Source organism: Zonotrichia leucophrys, chromosome 8, assembly GCF_028769735.1.
Source record: "Zonotrichia leucophrys gambelii isolate GWCS_2022_RI chromosome 8, RI_Zleu_2.0, whole genome shotgun sequence".
In the NCBI taxonomy this organism is placed as follows: domain Eukaryota; kingdom Metazoa; phylum Chordata; class Aves; order Passeriformes; family Passerellidae; genus Zonotrichia; species Zonotrichia leucophrys.
In genome coordinates this window covers 4,392,001-4,407,427 of record NC_088178.1, presented here as the reverse complement: position 1 = coordinate 4,407,427, position 15,427 = coordinate 4,392,001, and the positions used below count along the sequence as shown (strand labels likewise).

Sequence of the window (15,427 nt, the reverse complement as noted above, 5' to 3'; positions counted from 1 at the left end):
TGGCCCTGTTGAAATTAGAGCAAAAGACATGCCTGTAAAGTAGAGCACTTCAAACTCTGGCACTTACAACTTGGATACAAGAAGCATCTGCATTATTATCATCAAGAAACCAGACTGTGCAATATTCCAGACAAAAATACACATGAAATTATGTTATTAGAAAGGCATTTCATTAAATCAAACCAGACAGCAGATAAACAGAATCAATAGGCTGTACATTTCAAATTCTGATCTGAGCCCATACCTTTAGCTATCCATGCTGATTAGGGAATCCAGAGCACTCCAATATCATACAAAATTAAGACCTTTCATGTGCCAAGCAGAACAGCACAATGTTCAGAAAAGGTAGCATAAAAATAACAGTAATATTTTATTCCATAGCAAAGGCTTATGACTCAAGTTTACTAATTCACATGACATTTAAAGCCATCGGTTTTTCATGGCATCTGAATCAGAGCAGATTTCTCATCCAAATGCAGGCTCAGATGACTTTTTCTTTACTTCTTTGTTCACATAAAGTTTATAGCAATTACAAGCACAACAGGAAAATACTGTGCAGCACTCAAAAACCAGTTTTGCTTGTGTTTTGGCACTGCTTGGAAAGCACTAGCAAGTAGAGTGAAACATGTACAGCTTAAAATCCAAGTTGACTTGCAAGCTCCATACCTGTGTGAAGGTGAGGGAGCCTCAAACTGTGGCACTGTGCTGTCCTCACTGACTGGGGAGTACAGGCCACTCATCTCCTGAAACAGAAAGCCACATTACATCAGAGCTGACAAAACATGTATGTCTAATGCATGTGTTCACAGATTACTGCTGCTTTTCCATGCAGATAACCAACTGTGTCTACATTTACTCAACTCTTACCTAAAAATCTTTACCTATACCTGAGAAATCATTCATTTTCTTCCATTTTTTTCAGTTACCATTTGAATCAGGTTTCAAAAATCCTACAGCTGTGGTGTTGTGTGCTTCAAGAGTGGCAGTTTTGGAGCTTACACTCCAAAAAAAACCCAAGAGATCTGGTTATCATCCAATTACATCTAACCCAGCATCTCCCATAAACGTGGCAGAACAAGCAAGCTGTAACTGCATTTTTGAGATCTGTGCTAACTTATCTAACAGCCTTCAGAACTGGAAAGTAAAGCTGGATATGGGTCATGGCAAGAACAGTCACAAGGCAACAGGGCAAAGGTGGTGCCAAAGACTTAAAAGTAGATCTGTCAGTCCTCTGTGGGACCACTGCACAAGAGATAAACTCTGCACATAAACTTGGCTTTGTCCCTTCCCAGCCTAAGTCACTGCTGTGTACCCAGTATGAGACTGGCTTTCATCTGTTTGGAAAATTGAAGCTATGAAGGATGCAGCAGCTCATTAGTTGAGGGGCAAAGTGTTCTCAGGACAATTATTACTTGTGCTTTCAAACTCCCACTAGGTGCCTATTAGTTGGTAGGTAGAAAGAAGGGTATTTGTGACAAGAGAGATCCCAGGCTTTAGAGGTCAGAGCCAAGGTCAACATCACACCCCAGGAATACAGCCCAGCTGCAGCCCACTGAAATGCCTGATTAAAGAGCACAGAAACAGGTAGCTGGATGCTTTTTGAGAGATCTCACAGCTTTTGGGAATAGTTTCTCCTAGATCTCAAGACTTATTTTACCAGTCTGAAGAAAACACGTTAAGTTATATTTATTTCACCAAAGCTGAGAAACATTTAGGAAAAGAAGTCTGAAAAATTCCAAATAGCTATCAGATAAATGGGAGTTCTTGCAGTTGTCAGTCATATTTATATTTTGCTAATTCATCAGCATACGTATTAATTGCATTAAGAAATCTAAAAGGCTTTTTGGGAGGTAGTTGGGAACACATGCTGACTGCTCAAGATGAGCAAGCAGTGAGAAGCAGACCTGCAAACTGATTCCCAAGAAGTTATAAGGGAATGATATTTGGAGAGGTGGCAGTCTGATGTATTCCTGAAACATCAGCTTCCTACTGCAGGAATAAACACCAGAACGATTAGAGGAAAGGACCAAGAGGAACCTAAAGACTCAGTGAAGACAGAAGGATTGCACTGATAGTGTTACAAATTCTTGGAGAATAATTCTTAGCAAAAATGTCAAGAGATTCCCATTAGTACAGAATTAAGAGAACTATACCAGGAGGTAGCAGGAATCAGTTGTGACATGCAGCAGGAGCTGGTTTTGTTCCAGTCTCTGCATAACAACCTCTTCTGAATCTCCAACACCTCTCCATTTTAAGACTTAGATGCTGCTAAGGTTTAAACAGCCTGTGCAAACAGCCAGCAACGTACAAAAATCTTAAATTCTGATCAATATACCAGCTGCTGATTTCTAGCAACTACTCTAAAATACTTACTAGCAACACAAAGAAATGATTATATAAGAGCTACCTAACTGCAGCCTGCACACATCAACTAAATGAACAAATTAAAGAAAGAGCATCATCTGTTCATTTTCCCATTACTGACTTAAATGCCATAAATTCAAGCCAGCAGCCTCACAGCAAGGCAGACAGCTTGATGAAAATGAAAAATTGCCAGAGTCAGAACAATGTCTGGGTACCTCACCTCTACACGTTTAATATCTTCTTCCAGAACACTCAGCTCCTTCTGGATCTGCTCCAATTGCTGTGGATGAGAGAATGGGAGAAGTCTAAATCAATCTGCACTGCACCACCAAGATAAATTACAATCTTTCCAGAGAGGAACCTGATCTTCACTGGTGTGCCACACAATTCAAAAGTCACCAGGCAGGAAGTTCAAACATATATATTAACATAAGTGTGCACACAAACCACATTCAGGACAAAGCTGTTACTTTGAAACAATGTGAAACAAGAGCAGGAGGTATTTTGATGTCAATCACAGAGATCCACATAATTCAAAGTCATACTGTAATGCTCCTCTAACATGTCTCAGGCAAGGTGTAACTGGTTTGCAAACACTGAGTATCAAATCACAAAGTGGTCTGGGTTAGATGTGACCCTAAAGATTATCTCATTCCTTAAAGATTATCTCATTCCATCCTCTGCTCCAGGCAGGGACACTTTCCATTAGACCAGGTTGCTCCAAGCCCTTCAACCCTGGCCCTGAACACCTCCAGGGATCCAGGGGGAGCCACAGCTTCTCTGGGCACCCTGTGCCAGGGCCTCCCCACCCTCACAGGGAAGAGTTTCTTCCCAAATATCTAAAACCACACTCTTCCACTTTCAAACCATTCCCACTTGTCCTGTACAATTGGAAAAAAAAAACCACAATGAAAGACAATGATAATTTCACCCTCCAACTAACTAAATACAAAATGTTTTGCTAAAAGGTATCAAAACTAATTCTCATCCTACTTGTTAACTTGTCACTTGCCAATTTAAACCCGGTCATGAAGTTTCTGGATTGGAAAAAACCTGTTTTGACCAGAGAAAGATTTGCTCCTGGCACAGAGCAAGCACCACATGGTATCAAGGCACCACTCCTTCCAAAGGTGTGATACTTTCCTTGGATTACACCAAAAACTCCAGTCAATTTGAGGGCTACACCTGAAAGGGTCAGAAGGAGACTTCCCCTTTCACCAGCCAACATTTCCTTTCCCTTCTTTGTGCCACATATAATATCTTCCAGGTTTTTAGTCACTCAGCAAGCTGGCTTCACTCACCTCAAGCAACTGAAGCCACAGACTTGACAACTGTTTACACCTAAGTAAGGACATCATCTCCTTACCTGTTTATTCAGCAGCTATGTCCCACCCAAACACCCAGAGCCTAAACCCAGCCTTGCAGGGCCCAAACACACACACCCCCCTCTAGGTGAGAGCTCCTGACAAAACACAGCTCCAGTGCAAGTCTGGTTCAGTGAGACACATAAATGTAATAAATACACAAAGAACGAGAAGTCCACCTGACTATCCACAGCTTCCAGTAAACATTCAGAGACAACCAGCAAGGTGACCCATGACCAGAAGCATTTACTGAATTTACAGCATTTACTGTTAAGTCCATTGAAAGTTTAAGCACAACACATTCTCCAAAAACATAAATTTTTGTACTTTCAGCTTTACAACAGAATATTAAATTGCCCAAATCCAAAGTTACTAGTTTGGTGAGACATATTACTCTCAGTATGACATATTCCAAAGAATATCTGGCAAGCTACTCCCAAAGAATTATTCACTCAAGTGCTCAAGTTTGATCCTTTAAGAGGCAGAAGTTTTTGCTTAAACAAAAAACACAATTTAAACCACTCTTATAGTGAGGCATTCTAAACATCTGTGTGTTCTGCATTAAATAATCCACCATTTTAATTTACCTTTTAAACACTAACAAAAGCTTTTGTCTCTGAAAACAGAAGAAATGACTGATGGGTCCACACCTATTTCCAACATGGCTGCTTCTTTGAATAAGATGACATTAGAAATGTATCCTAATCTCTGTACTCTGAAAGTTTCAGTTTACATTTAATTTGAGGCACAGACAGCACAAGTTTAATGGTTTAGAACTAGACTGCCACAGATAATTTACAAATCACTACACCATAACAGATAATTCCATTTTCACTCTCGAAACCTACAGCAAGAATAGCAGGTGGTGCTACAGCTCCAAGATTAGTGGTAAAGTTAAGTGACACTTGCACAGCATGGGTCCTGCCTGAACCCAGCTCTAGAAAATACCATTAGTCCCCCACATTCATAAATCCCATTTAAAAAGAAGTTACAATACCACTTACAAGTTCCAAAATTACAGTGAGGAAATCAGCTATTCTACAATGTACTGGCTCCCAGCCAAACTGGGCCTCTGAAAAATAACTGACAGTTGTTCCCATGACATAAACAGGATATTTTTTATAGGAACAAGAGCAGAGACTTTTTATTGGCCAACTTTCCTTAACTATTGCACACAGCCAAGAGCATGAGATCTGGTACTTTTATTTATCAATTCTTCCTTCTAGTTACAACCTACCATTAACTTACCCAACAGCAGCAACTCCAAAAAGGAGGCAAGTGTTTCATGCTTGTTTTAGGAGGAGTCTTCTCATGCCATCAGCATAAAATGAATTCATGTCTACACTGAAACCTTTGGTTTCTTGCTATGTTAGTTGAGGTATTTTAATCTATCAAAGATCTTAAATCAATCCACATTCATTCCAATTAAATTTTGAAAAATGAGACTTCCAATTTATAATTGCCAGCCTTTGAGGGACATGTAAGGAAAACTAAATGAATTATAGTTCTTGCAGTATATTCAGATTTAAGAGCTCTTAATTTAATTTTCACTGTTGGGCACAGAAAGCAAGCCAAGTCCTGTCCCAGTGATGGGCAGAATCAAACCTGTAAGACTTTGGATTAAGTCAGCAAAAGCACTTCCAACAAACACTGAAATGTATGCCTAGAGAGAAGCACGTACTATAACCTCTCTTTTCAGACACAGATGCTTTCCCAGAAATTAAAAGGCCAATATGGACAAGGAGAAGGTCCTTAATTCAGTGGTTAAACCTCAATTTCAATTTGAGTGAATGAACTACAATAAGCAGGTGTGTAACATTCTGGTCCCATTTTTCACATCAGGGCATATATACAGAACAACAGCTACAACTTCAAAACATTTTTATAACCATGGAAAAGGAATTTTGGATGTTCAAGAAGCTACCAAGAACTTACACTTTACCATGACCTCACCAGGTCATGGTCACTTTGTTTTTGGGTAACCATCTACTAACAAGACTATCTGGGTACAGCATTAAGGTTTCATCCTGGAGCTTCCTGTTTTTCCTGGAGCAAGGGCCCCTTGGGAGGCAGCAACTTCCTGCCTTGTGTTTGCACAGCACAGACAACAAGCACTCCTGACTGGGTCTCCTGGTGCCAGTTCTAAGGGTTTGGAAAAAACTGAAAGCTCAGCAGAGCCTCCCAGTGCCACAAAGACAGCCTAGAAAAATGCACATGGGAAGGAGCCCTAGAACCTTGACCAACTCTTTCCTAGAAATCCTAGAAAAAGCACAGAACAGCAAAGAACAAAAAAAAAAAAAAAAAAAGGCTTTTTCTTGATAAAGCAAAGTACAGCAGGATTTATTTCCTTCCAGGCTCTGATCCAGACTCCCTGTGGAGTAGATAGATCCATAGATCTATCAGAGATCCATAGATACCATAGATCCAGACAAACAGATGAGACTATTATTAGAGAAAACATCATTTTCCCAGACACACAAAGCCATTGCACCAACCAGGATGAGACAAAAATTATCACCTGCCCACCCAAGGAGGAGAAACCAGGCAGTCACTGTAAATAAACCCTTAATTCTGTCCTGTAGCTTCATCCATCCAACATAAGAATCTTCCTACTTCCTGTTCTTCCACCAAATACTGCATCAACAAGCCACAGTGCAACTTCACTAGCAACAGCTGAAACTTTTCTAAAGGTACTCAGTGAAATTAATTTCTGTCTGTAGAATACAATACCTCAATGGCAATGCACAATAAGATCAGTTTCTCTCTCTGGAAGTCTTGTCTGTCTCTGGGTTTTCTTTCCATTATTGCTTTGGATGCAGAGCCTTTTACAACATACAGGGCAACTGTGGCATTAAAGTCATCTTCAGACCTTAGAGAAATTTTAGTCTTATAATCTAATTTCAAATATCACTTATTTTGACAAAATACCTCTCTGTTACAATTTCCTTGCACAACTAGAAGCAGGTGCAAGACTTTTTTTAGTATGAAGACAAGAACACCTCAGCCTCCACAAGTTTCATTAGTGAAATATGGCATTCAAGCCTCTTAAACATGTGGACAGTCCATCTATAACACATTTCTCTGCTGAGAATATTTCTTCTCTGATCAATACTTCCTCCAAATGATAAATGTTTCCTCACAACTGGGGAAGAGCTAACAGAAAGGCTTGAGAGCATCCAGACTGTTTAACACACAGAATTCCCAAAGGCAGGAGAAGGGAGATGCCAGGCTGATAAAGTATATTTCATATCTTTTATACTCCTCCCCCTCATTTACATCCTACAGTATGGAGGAAATATGCTCTGAAAGCTTAGTGATAGGGTCTGATAGAAAAGCCTCCTGAGATAAGGACACCTGGGGAAGGGAACAAAGCTGCCTAAACAATTAGACTAATTGCCTTGGAGTTTAATGTATCAGTAATAGGTTCTTTCTTTGCAAGACCTCTCCAGTGCAGCAAGGAGAGCCAGCTGTATACACTGATACCACTATGACAATTTTTAGTTTGCTGCTCACACACTCCCTGTATCCTTGGGCTTCTTATCACTGCTTCTGGAGCTCACATCTCTCATTCAGTAACTCAGAAATGCAAATAGATTTAAATACCAGGTAAGTGCATTGGATAGGGACCAGATTACTCCAGCTATAAATTCCCAGGAGTCCTGAAATGTAATCAAGACCACATGACAACAAAAGAGCATGACTGATTCCTGGTTCTGCCACCTCCTCTTGCTTACTCATTAGTTCATCCATGTGTGAACACGCAGAACATAAGGCTTGACAGGTGAAGTGATTAACACAGGGTAATGACATCCCTGGAGAATTCATGCTTAGAATTCCCAGCAATTACCCCACAATAACTAATAACTCCTCTTATTTTTAGTATCTAACATTTGAGAGTGCAAAGAACAGCGATGATTCTGAAACGCTGAGCAGGCACTCAGTGCCACAAGCCTGAGACACTTCAGGATTATTTTTCTGTCCCAGGATGTTTTATCAGCTAAAAAACAGACTTATGCATTAGCAGACATCAAAGAGGCCTTGTTTGTTAGACATGAGAGACCTAATATCACATTATGAGAAAGAAAAAATAAAAATGAAGTGACATCTGCCAAGGGAAACATGAATGCACCCAGAGAAAAGCACCTGTGTAGAACTTGATTTGTGATACCAATCATCAAGCTCAGTATTCTCCTTCAGTAAGCAATGGTGCTGCTTGATAGAAATACAATCAGGTAGCTGAGCTAATAATATTTAAGCATAAATTATCTATATGATATATATGGTGTTGTCTAACTGTTTGAAGACATTCAAATATTGACCAGACAATTAGCAAGGTCTCTTCTTTAAAGTACTGAACATAAAAGTGGGGAGAATTAACTGATATAATCAGTTTGCTCACAAAGTGTTCAAGATGAAAGAACACGTGAACATTTAAAATTAACAAAGTTAAATTTGCAAAAGCATTTATGCAACACACGTATGAAAGCAAGAACTCTAAAAAGTCACAGGCAGCTGCATTTGGTTTCCTTGGAAAATAGTAATAAACAGCCACCACTACCAAGATATAATATTTCATTATTAAACTTGACCTTCCAGACTTTTCGGTCCTTAATATCAACAGAAGAGGACCCTGGATTAAAAAAACAAAAAGCAGAGTGTGCATTCAATTAACTGTGCACACATATGGAAAGGCACTCAGCCATGCTAAGTCTGCCTTAGGGACAGACATCCAACTGCTGTGAGTGATCAATACATTACTCCCCTCCAAAACTATCTGTTGTTTGTGTGAAAAAGGATTTTTAAGCTTTAGCCATTTGTTTTCAATCTTTTCTAAAGTAAGACTTTTTTTTCTATTACTATTGCCAAGGATTTGGGTTTTTGCCATATTGCTCTAGGTCAAAAAGAAAACAAAATACATAAACTTCAAAAGAAAAAGGGCTTGCAAGCACCTTTGTGCAAAAAACATGCAGTAAATTCTAGCCTGAGAGATCAACATTTTGAAAAGTTATGAAGAGATCAAAACAGGATTTCTAATAGAAACTGCTGCAGGTGCTGAACCTCACATCTATCTTCTAGAGAAATTATGAGAAGGTGGCAAAGAGGCATTTGTCAAAAGACTTGACTGCACCAATATTCTGAAGTACAAGTCTAAAAGATAGTTTTCTTCTAGCTGTAAGCCCACTGCAATATGCTCAGAAGTCACCATTTCATTAATGCAAGAGAAAAAAAATCCATAATTTACGAGTGAAGTAGGCAAGGAGGGTTACAGGTGGTTAATCATCTACTCTGAACTTGGGAAATACTATACAGGTACACTAGCTCTGAGGCAATATCTGTATTCAGTTACAAAAGTCCCTATCTAAGAACTTGTAGTATGCAGTAAATGAAAACTGTTAAGAAAATCTTTCAATAAATAGTATTCAAAGAGGCATATTAGGAAGCAAAGTTAGAAAAGTTCCATTGAACATTTAAGCCAAAAACTAGAAATAAGAACTCAGGAGCATACATTAAAAAATAGTTTTTATTTATTAAGAACTTATCTTTACAGTTATGGCTTACTCAGTGAAATTGCATTTACTCTGCAGCTATCCAAGCTTGAATTAAGAAAGGAAAAAAGGTCATGCTCCTCCCCATAATATGACTCAATGATGTGCAATACATCACTGTTCCAGGGTCCACACATATTGCTTGAGCTCAATTCTTAAACAGTCACTGTCAGAACCCAAAAAATTCCTCTAACTACCCTGAAGGACTAGAGACCCTGACAGGGGGCTCAGAGACCTTAGCACAGAGTCAAAACCACCTTTTTTTTATTTTAACCCATTAAAACAATTACCAACTTCGTGCTAAATGTCACAGACCATGAAAGTTTAAACAGAATGATGGCGAATTTATCACTAAGTGAAAATGCAAAATTTTAAAGTTTTTAGAATAGAAGTTCAAGAAGCAAAATAAAAGAATTTAAGCATGTCCAGTCTTTCTCCTTCTTCTTGTCCTCCTCTTCTGCTGTAATAGCAGCACTTTTAGATTAAAAACACACTAAGTGATAAGTATTAAAAAATTATTGTAAATAATGTACATGTAGTCTTTAGTATTAAAAAATAACCACCCCAAAGCAGTCAGTATGCCTCAACCCAACCTACCAGACAAACCACAGCAAGTCAGAGAAAAACTGTTATAGATTTAAAAAGAAAAAATAAACAACCTTGAAAATTATAGCCAAAGAATCCTGTCTTCTTCAGTCTCAAAGCTAAGAAAAAAACTTTCTAACACCTCAAAGTCATCTCAACACCAAAAACCTGGTCAAGTCACCTCTCACAGGATCAAAAGAAGCTACAGTGAACTTCAGAAGCTCTGATAACCTTGACTGCATTATTAATATGGTCACTTAACCCCCATTCTCACTTTGCAAGCCACCAGCCCAGGCTTTCTGCAGTCTGGATACCTCACCACTGCCTTACCCCAAGCACAAACTCCTCTGTTACCCCCACAAAGCCCCTCCAGAAAGGGGTGCTTGCCACAAGCTCCACCAGCTACAGAAAGGACCTCATCACTTACCAAAAAGGAAGCACCAATTTACTCTAGGTGTAAACTGACTGCCCAAGACAGATTTTGAGATATAAAACTGTCCTAAGGACTGGTCTGTATCTTGCATGCATCTATCACTGATTTTTATCTTTCTTACCCTTATCAAGTGAGAGAAAAGACTGCTACAAGTCTGACAAGTCCTCATTTCCCTCAAAATAAATGGCAAGGCCAGACACTAAGCTCTAGGGCAAGGACAGAACTGACAGGCCTGCACAGAAGTCTTTGCAGATGTGACAGTCTGCATTTCACACTGGAATATAGAGGGGGGTACAAAATAACAGAGGAAAGTCTTGGCAACAGAGGGAATACATAAGCAGGGACATGGAGGGTCTGAAATAAACTATATGTCCCAATTGCCTTCAGGATTAAGTTTCTTTGGCCTTAAAAGATGATGTTATCATTTAAAAATTATTACTAAAGCCAAAGAGATAGATACTGATGCAGATGAGAAAGGCTTCCCAGGTACTGAAACTCACTGAATCAAGGTTGAAAGAGACCTTCAAGATGATCTAGTCCAACCACCACCATACTAACTCCTAAACCATATCCCCCAATCCATATCCAGGTGCCTCTTGGACATTTCCAGAGACTGTGACTCCACCAGCAGCCTGGGCAATTTACTCCAATACATGACCACTCTTTCAGTGAAAAAATTTTTTTCTAGTATCTAATCTGAACCTCTTCTGTGCAACCTGAGGCCATTTCCCCTCATCTTTTCACCTGAGACATGGCAGAAGAGCCTGACTCCCCCCACTACAACCTCCTGTCAGGCAGTTAGAGCAAAGAGATCCCCACTGAACCTCCTTTTCTCCATACTAAACAACCCTAGCTCCCTGAGCTGCTCCTTGTAAGATGTTTTCCAGACCCTTCACCAGCTCTCTTGCCCTTCTTTGGACTTCCCACAACCCTTGTTGGTTTTGGCCATGGATATCTGTTGGTGGACAGACTCCAGACTTGCTCTGGAATGACATTCTGGATAAGGCTTCTTACACCCATACACAATTTCAAGTTTGGCCTTACAGTCACACTGTTGGGTCTTCTGCTCTTTACATCTTTTCTCAGAAACCATGGACCACAAGAGCTCATCCTTCTACTGTTTTCATGATTATTTTTCTAGGTTTCTGGACTATTTGTGGTATCAGGGTTTATGCACTGCATAACCTTATAAAAGAAGAGTCCCAAACCATGTGTATCTGATTACAGAACCCTCTCATATTCCTTGAGACACTCATTTTAGAACAAATAAGGAAAAAGCACAGAATATTAATTCTTTTATGTCACCATATTAGTCATGCTATTTGATAAACCAAAGGAAAAACTTGTTAGTGAAAATATTTTCACTCCATCCCAATCTTTGATATTTTTCTGTGTTGGGAAAACAATCTTCTTTCAAGAAATTGATGTTCATTTACACCAAGGAGTCTCTGTATTCCCACATGCTTCACCAGCTTGAGATGAGAAGGCAAATGATTAAAAATTGAAGCTGTCATACATAAAGAGATTAATTTCCCTTCAAACCCATGTGTCCGCTGCCTGAGATTTCCCCCAACACGCCTTGAGTTATTCTTTGCAGAAATAATGCCAGGCTGACACATCACTTCACCAGAAATGCACTGGGAGAAAGCAGCACACAACATTTCACCGACTGAAACACAAAACAAGTTACCTCTCGTTTGTTTCTCCTGGCAACTTTAAGGAATTCCATAAGGATCTGCAATTGGGCAGCATGGGACTCCTGTAACACAGCAAATAAGGAAGTGTAACTCTTCCATGTACATCAAGAGAAACAAATACTCATTTTACACACAGAAATCCACACAGCACAGAAACTACTTTCATTTAGAGGTTACCAAGAGGAAAATAGCTTAAGGAGGTTTTTTGAAATGGTAGTTTTACTTTATCTCACAAGTCTTAAAGTTCTGTTAGGTTCACAATGGGTTTTTATGTGAAGGCAACAGTCCTTGTAACAGTTCTTACTAATAACTTGAAATGCTTATTTATTTTCTTGGCTACTGCACCTGAAATAGATTTTGGAATACAGGTTCCTCATAGACTCTCCTATCCTGGAAGATCCTTAGCATCCACTTCATGACCGACATACTAAAGGATGAAGTATTTATATAAAAAAACACTTTTCCCAAAATTTACATTTATGCTTATGTAGAAGTTACTACCGAAGATGTCTCCAGAGTGAGAGAAAACAATAAAGTCACTGATGAAACTAAACCACCCCTTCTAATATTTTTCATAACAGGTTATTTACCTCAACCATCAGCATAGTATTTTCACCCAAGAACTTGACACCCAAGATGAAGAGAACCATAAGAGGAAAAATAACTAAGACCTATATAACAGCATTAATATAGCCCTAATCATATCACAGCATTCCAAGTTTTTTTCACAACTTATCAAAATATTTATTATTAAAGGATTGTGAACATACAGTTAAAAAGGATCAAGATATAGGAGCACAAAAAATCCAGGAAAGGAGGAGGGAACAGGGAAGGTAAAGACATTGAATGCAAAACCACTATTTTTCTACAGTTATTTTTTTACTCCCCAGGATCTGATAATAAGTGTGAAGTAAGTAAAGCTAGACAAGAAAAATGCTTTTAAATTATTCTTTAAATGTCAGGTGTGATTTCACTTTTTAGGCTCAGCATCCTTAGAAGATATTCATACTCAGAAATACTTAAACACTCAGTCATATGCCTTCTTTGCTTCAGATCTGTCACAAATCATACAAAAAGGTTTATAGAGAAAAAAAGTTTTATTCTCTTTTTCCCCACCAAAACTTCACTGAACCACAAAAACATATTTACAAGTCCCCATGCAATAAGGCAACATAACAGTCAAGCATATTTTGGGGTTACTTTCTTTCCATCAGAACCACAAGTTGTAAATATTGATTCTTTAAGAGTGTATAATTAAGATATTCCCAATACAACTTTTACACACATGTTTTAAAGCATTGTCAAAATCCACCCTTCTATTCAAAGTTCACCGGGTCAAATTCTGTAATAATCCAGTCTAATTTTAAGGTCTGGTTCACATAACTTGAAAATGATCACTTGAGATGAACAGCATGGAATGGCCAAATACACAGAGAACAAACCCAAACCAACGACATTTCAGTTAAATCATAGGAACAGCTTGCTTCATATTGGCTAAGTCTACAAACCAGCTTCATAAACAAGACATCTGAACTTGTCTTTCAAGCATTAAATACTGAAAAAGCCTTCAGGAAAGGTGGTCATTCAGATTCTAAGGGTTCCAGCAGAAACTAAAGGGTGTGATCCTTTTCACATGCTCACTGTGTTAATTCTTTAATCTATATTCTGGACTTGTTCATCCTTATTACTAAGAAAGCTCTGACATTTACTTGTGCAACAGACAATTAGCAAACTTCTTCACGTGCTTGTCTGTGTCCTGTGAGTCATTTTCTCTTATCCTTTTCTGCTTTCCCTGCTTGTTTATACAACCCTGCCAACAACAGCATTATAAGCATGTTATGGGCATCACAGCTGAAATGTTACTTCACTACAAAGGTCAGCAAAACAGCCACCTTTTAAACACCAAAACACAAAAGAAAATACTAAGCAATTAATTCACCAACAGAATCTTGCTTCCAGGAAAAGGTATCAAAAGAAAACAAACTTCTAAATACACAGTGTTCATTTATATAAGAGAAACTTCTTACTGCTTCCAACTGCTTCTTCTTTTGCACCAGCAGCTCCAGCATCAGGTTGACATTGGCTAAGTCAAGATTGTCTTGATCAGTTCCCAACAAATCTTGAATTATCTGCCACCTGTGGCCATTCTAAAAAGAGAACAAGAGATGTGGAAGAGATGGTGAGTCCAAGCCATCCAGGGCTGCATAAGCCATCCAACAACAGCTATTAAAAGCAACACAGCAATATTTCATCTCTTTGTAAAATTGCAACCCAGTTTTCATGCACTCAGATTCCCAGTTCTGCCATGTGTGCAGGATATGGCTCCTCTGACCTACTGTGGAACTTCTTATCTTATTTGGAATATATTTGTGCTTCATGAAAGCATATTTGCTGCTACTGCTGGGAAAAGATTATTTCACAGCAACAATTTTATCTGATTTGTGCCCCAGCTTCTGAGAACATGTTTCTTTGGAGAGAAAAAAAACCTTCACATTTATCCAAGCTTAGTTGGATTACATCTGAAATATTGTTATGCACCAATACCTTTTAATATTTTTAAGATCAAGTAATAGGTAAAACCCTCATGCTAAACTCAAATCAAAGAGGGTAGTATCAGCTTATTTTTCCTACTGTCCCCTTTCAGATTACTCCTCTTAAGTGTAAGGGAAATGTGAAAGCTGGGAAGAAGATGGAGCTCATCAGGTTGATCTCATTTAAACTGCTTGGAGCTGTGAGGGACTCCTCAGAGAACCACAATATTACTATACAGCCCATTCTTCCCTGAAGGCTCTTTTCTCTTCTTCTTATCAGTAAAAAAGGTATCTTTAAGCACAGGAAAATCAGAATAATAGGTTAATGCCAGCAAAGCTTTACATCAAAAAGCTTCAGGAACCAACAGGAACAGCTGAGACGTCTAAAGAACACCTAAGAAACAAAACTGGATTAAAAAATCCTGTCCTAAAAAAGCTATGACACTAAATCAATTTATTTAAATTGGCAAGAACTAGAAATACCATCCAGTCTAAATCAGATATTCTCTCAAGCGCTGTAGCCTTTTTCTATTAAGTACATTAAGAAAAATAAAATATATAACATCCATATAGAATGCACAATTTTCATACAGTGCTCAACAGAACCTATGGAAACTATTCAGCCAAAAAGTCAATTTCAATCTGGAGTAACTGGGGAAAAACCCATGGTTTTTAAGCAAGTGAACAAGATTTGAGACACATTTTAACAGACTAATGCACTAGTTAATTGTGCTACTGCTAAACTACTCAAATGTTCAAACATGCCTTAACATGATTTCTTAATGAGACCATGACTATTGCATTTGCTGCAATGTGTCTTGGATGACTTCCCTTAACACCAAAGGTAATACAAGGCACATTAAAGAAGGGACACAGGAGCAACATTACACATCTTTTTTAGATGTGT

At 38.6% G+C, this 15,427-nt stretch overlaps 1 protein-coding gene across 5 annotated transcripts in view; it reads right to left on the bottom strand.

Moving 5' to 3' along the window:
* Positions 1-15,427, bottom strand: part of COP1 (COP1 E3 ubiquitin ligase) — a 124,746-nt gene that overhangs the window by 98,080 nt on the left and 11,239 nt on the right. For all 5 annotated transcript variants that reach the window (XM_064719990.1, XM_064719991.1, XM_064719992.1 and 2 more), the window contains exons 5-8: positions 14,017-14,136; positions 11,983-12,051; positions 2,585-2,644; positions 667-743 (exon numbers count right to left, since the gene is read on the bottom strand). In XM_064719990.1, the coding sequence (XP_064576060.1) occupies positions 667-743; positions 2,585-2,644; positions 11,983-12,051; positions 14,017-14,136 (326 nt within the window). The remainder of the gene's footprint in view (positions 1-666; positions 744-2,584; positions 2,645-11,982; positions 12,052-14,016; positions 14,137-15,427) is intronic.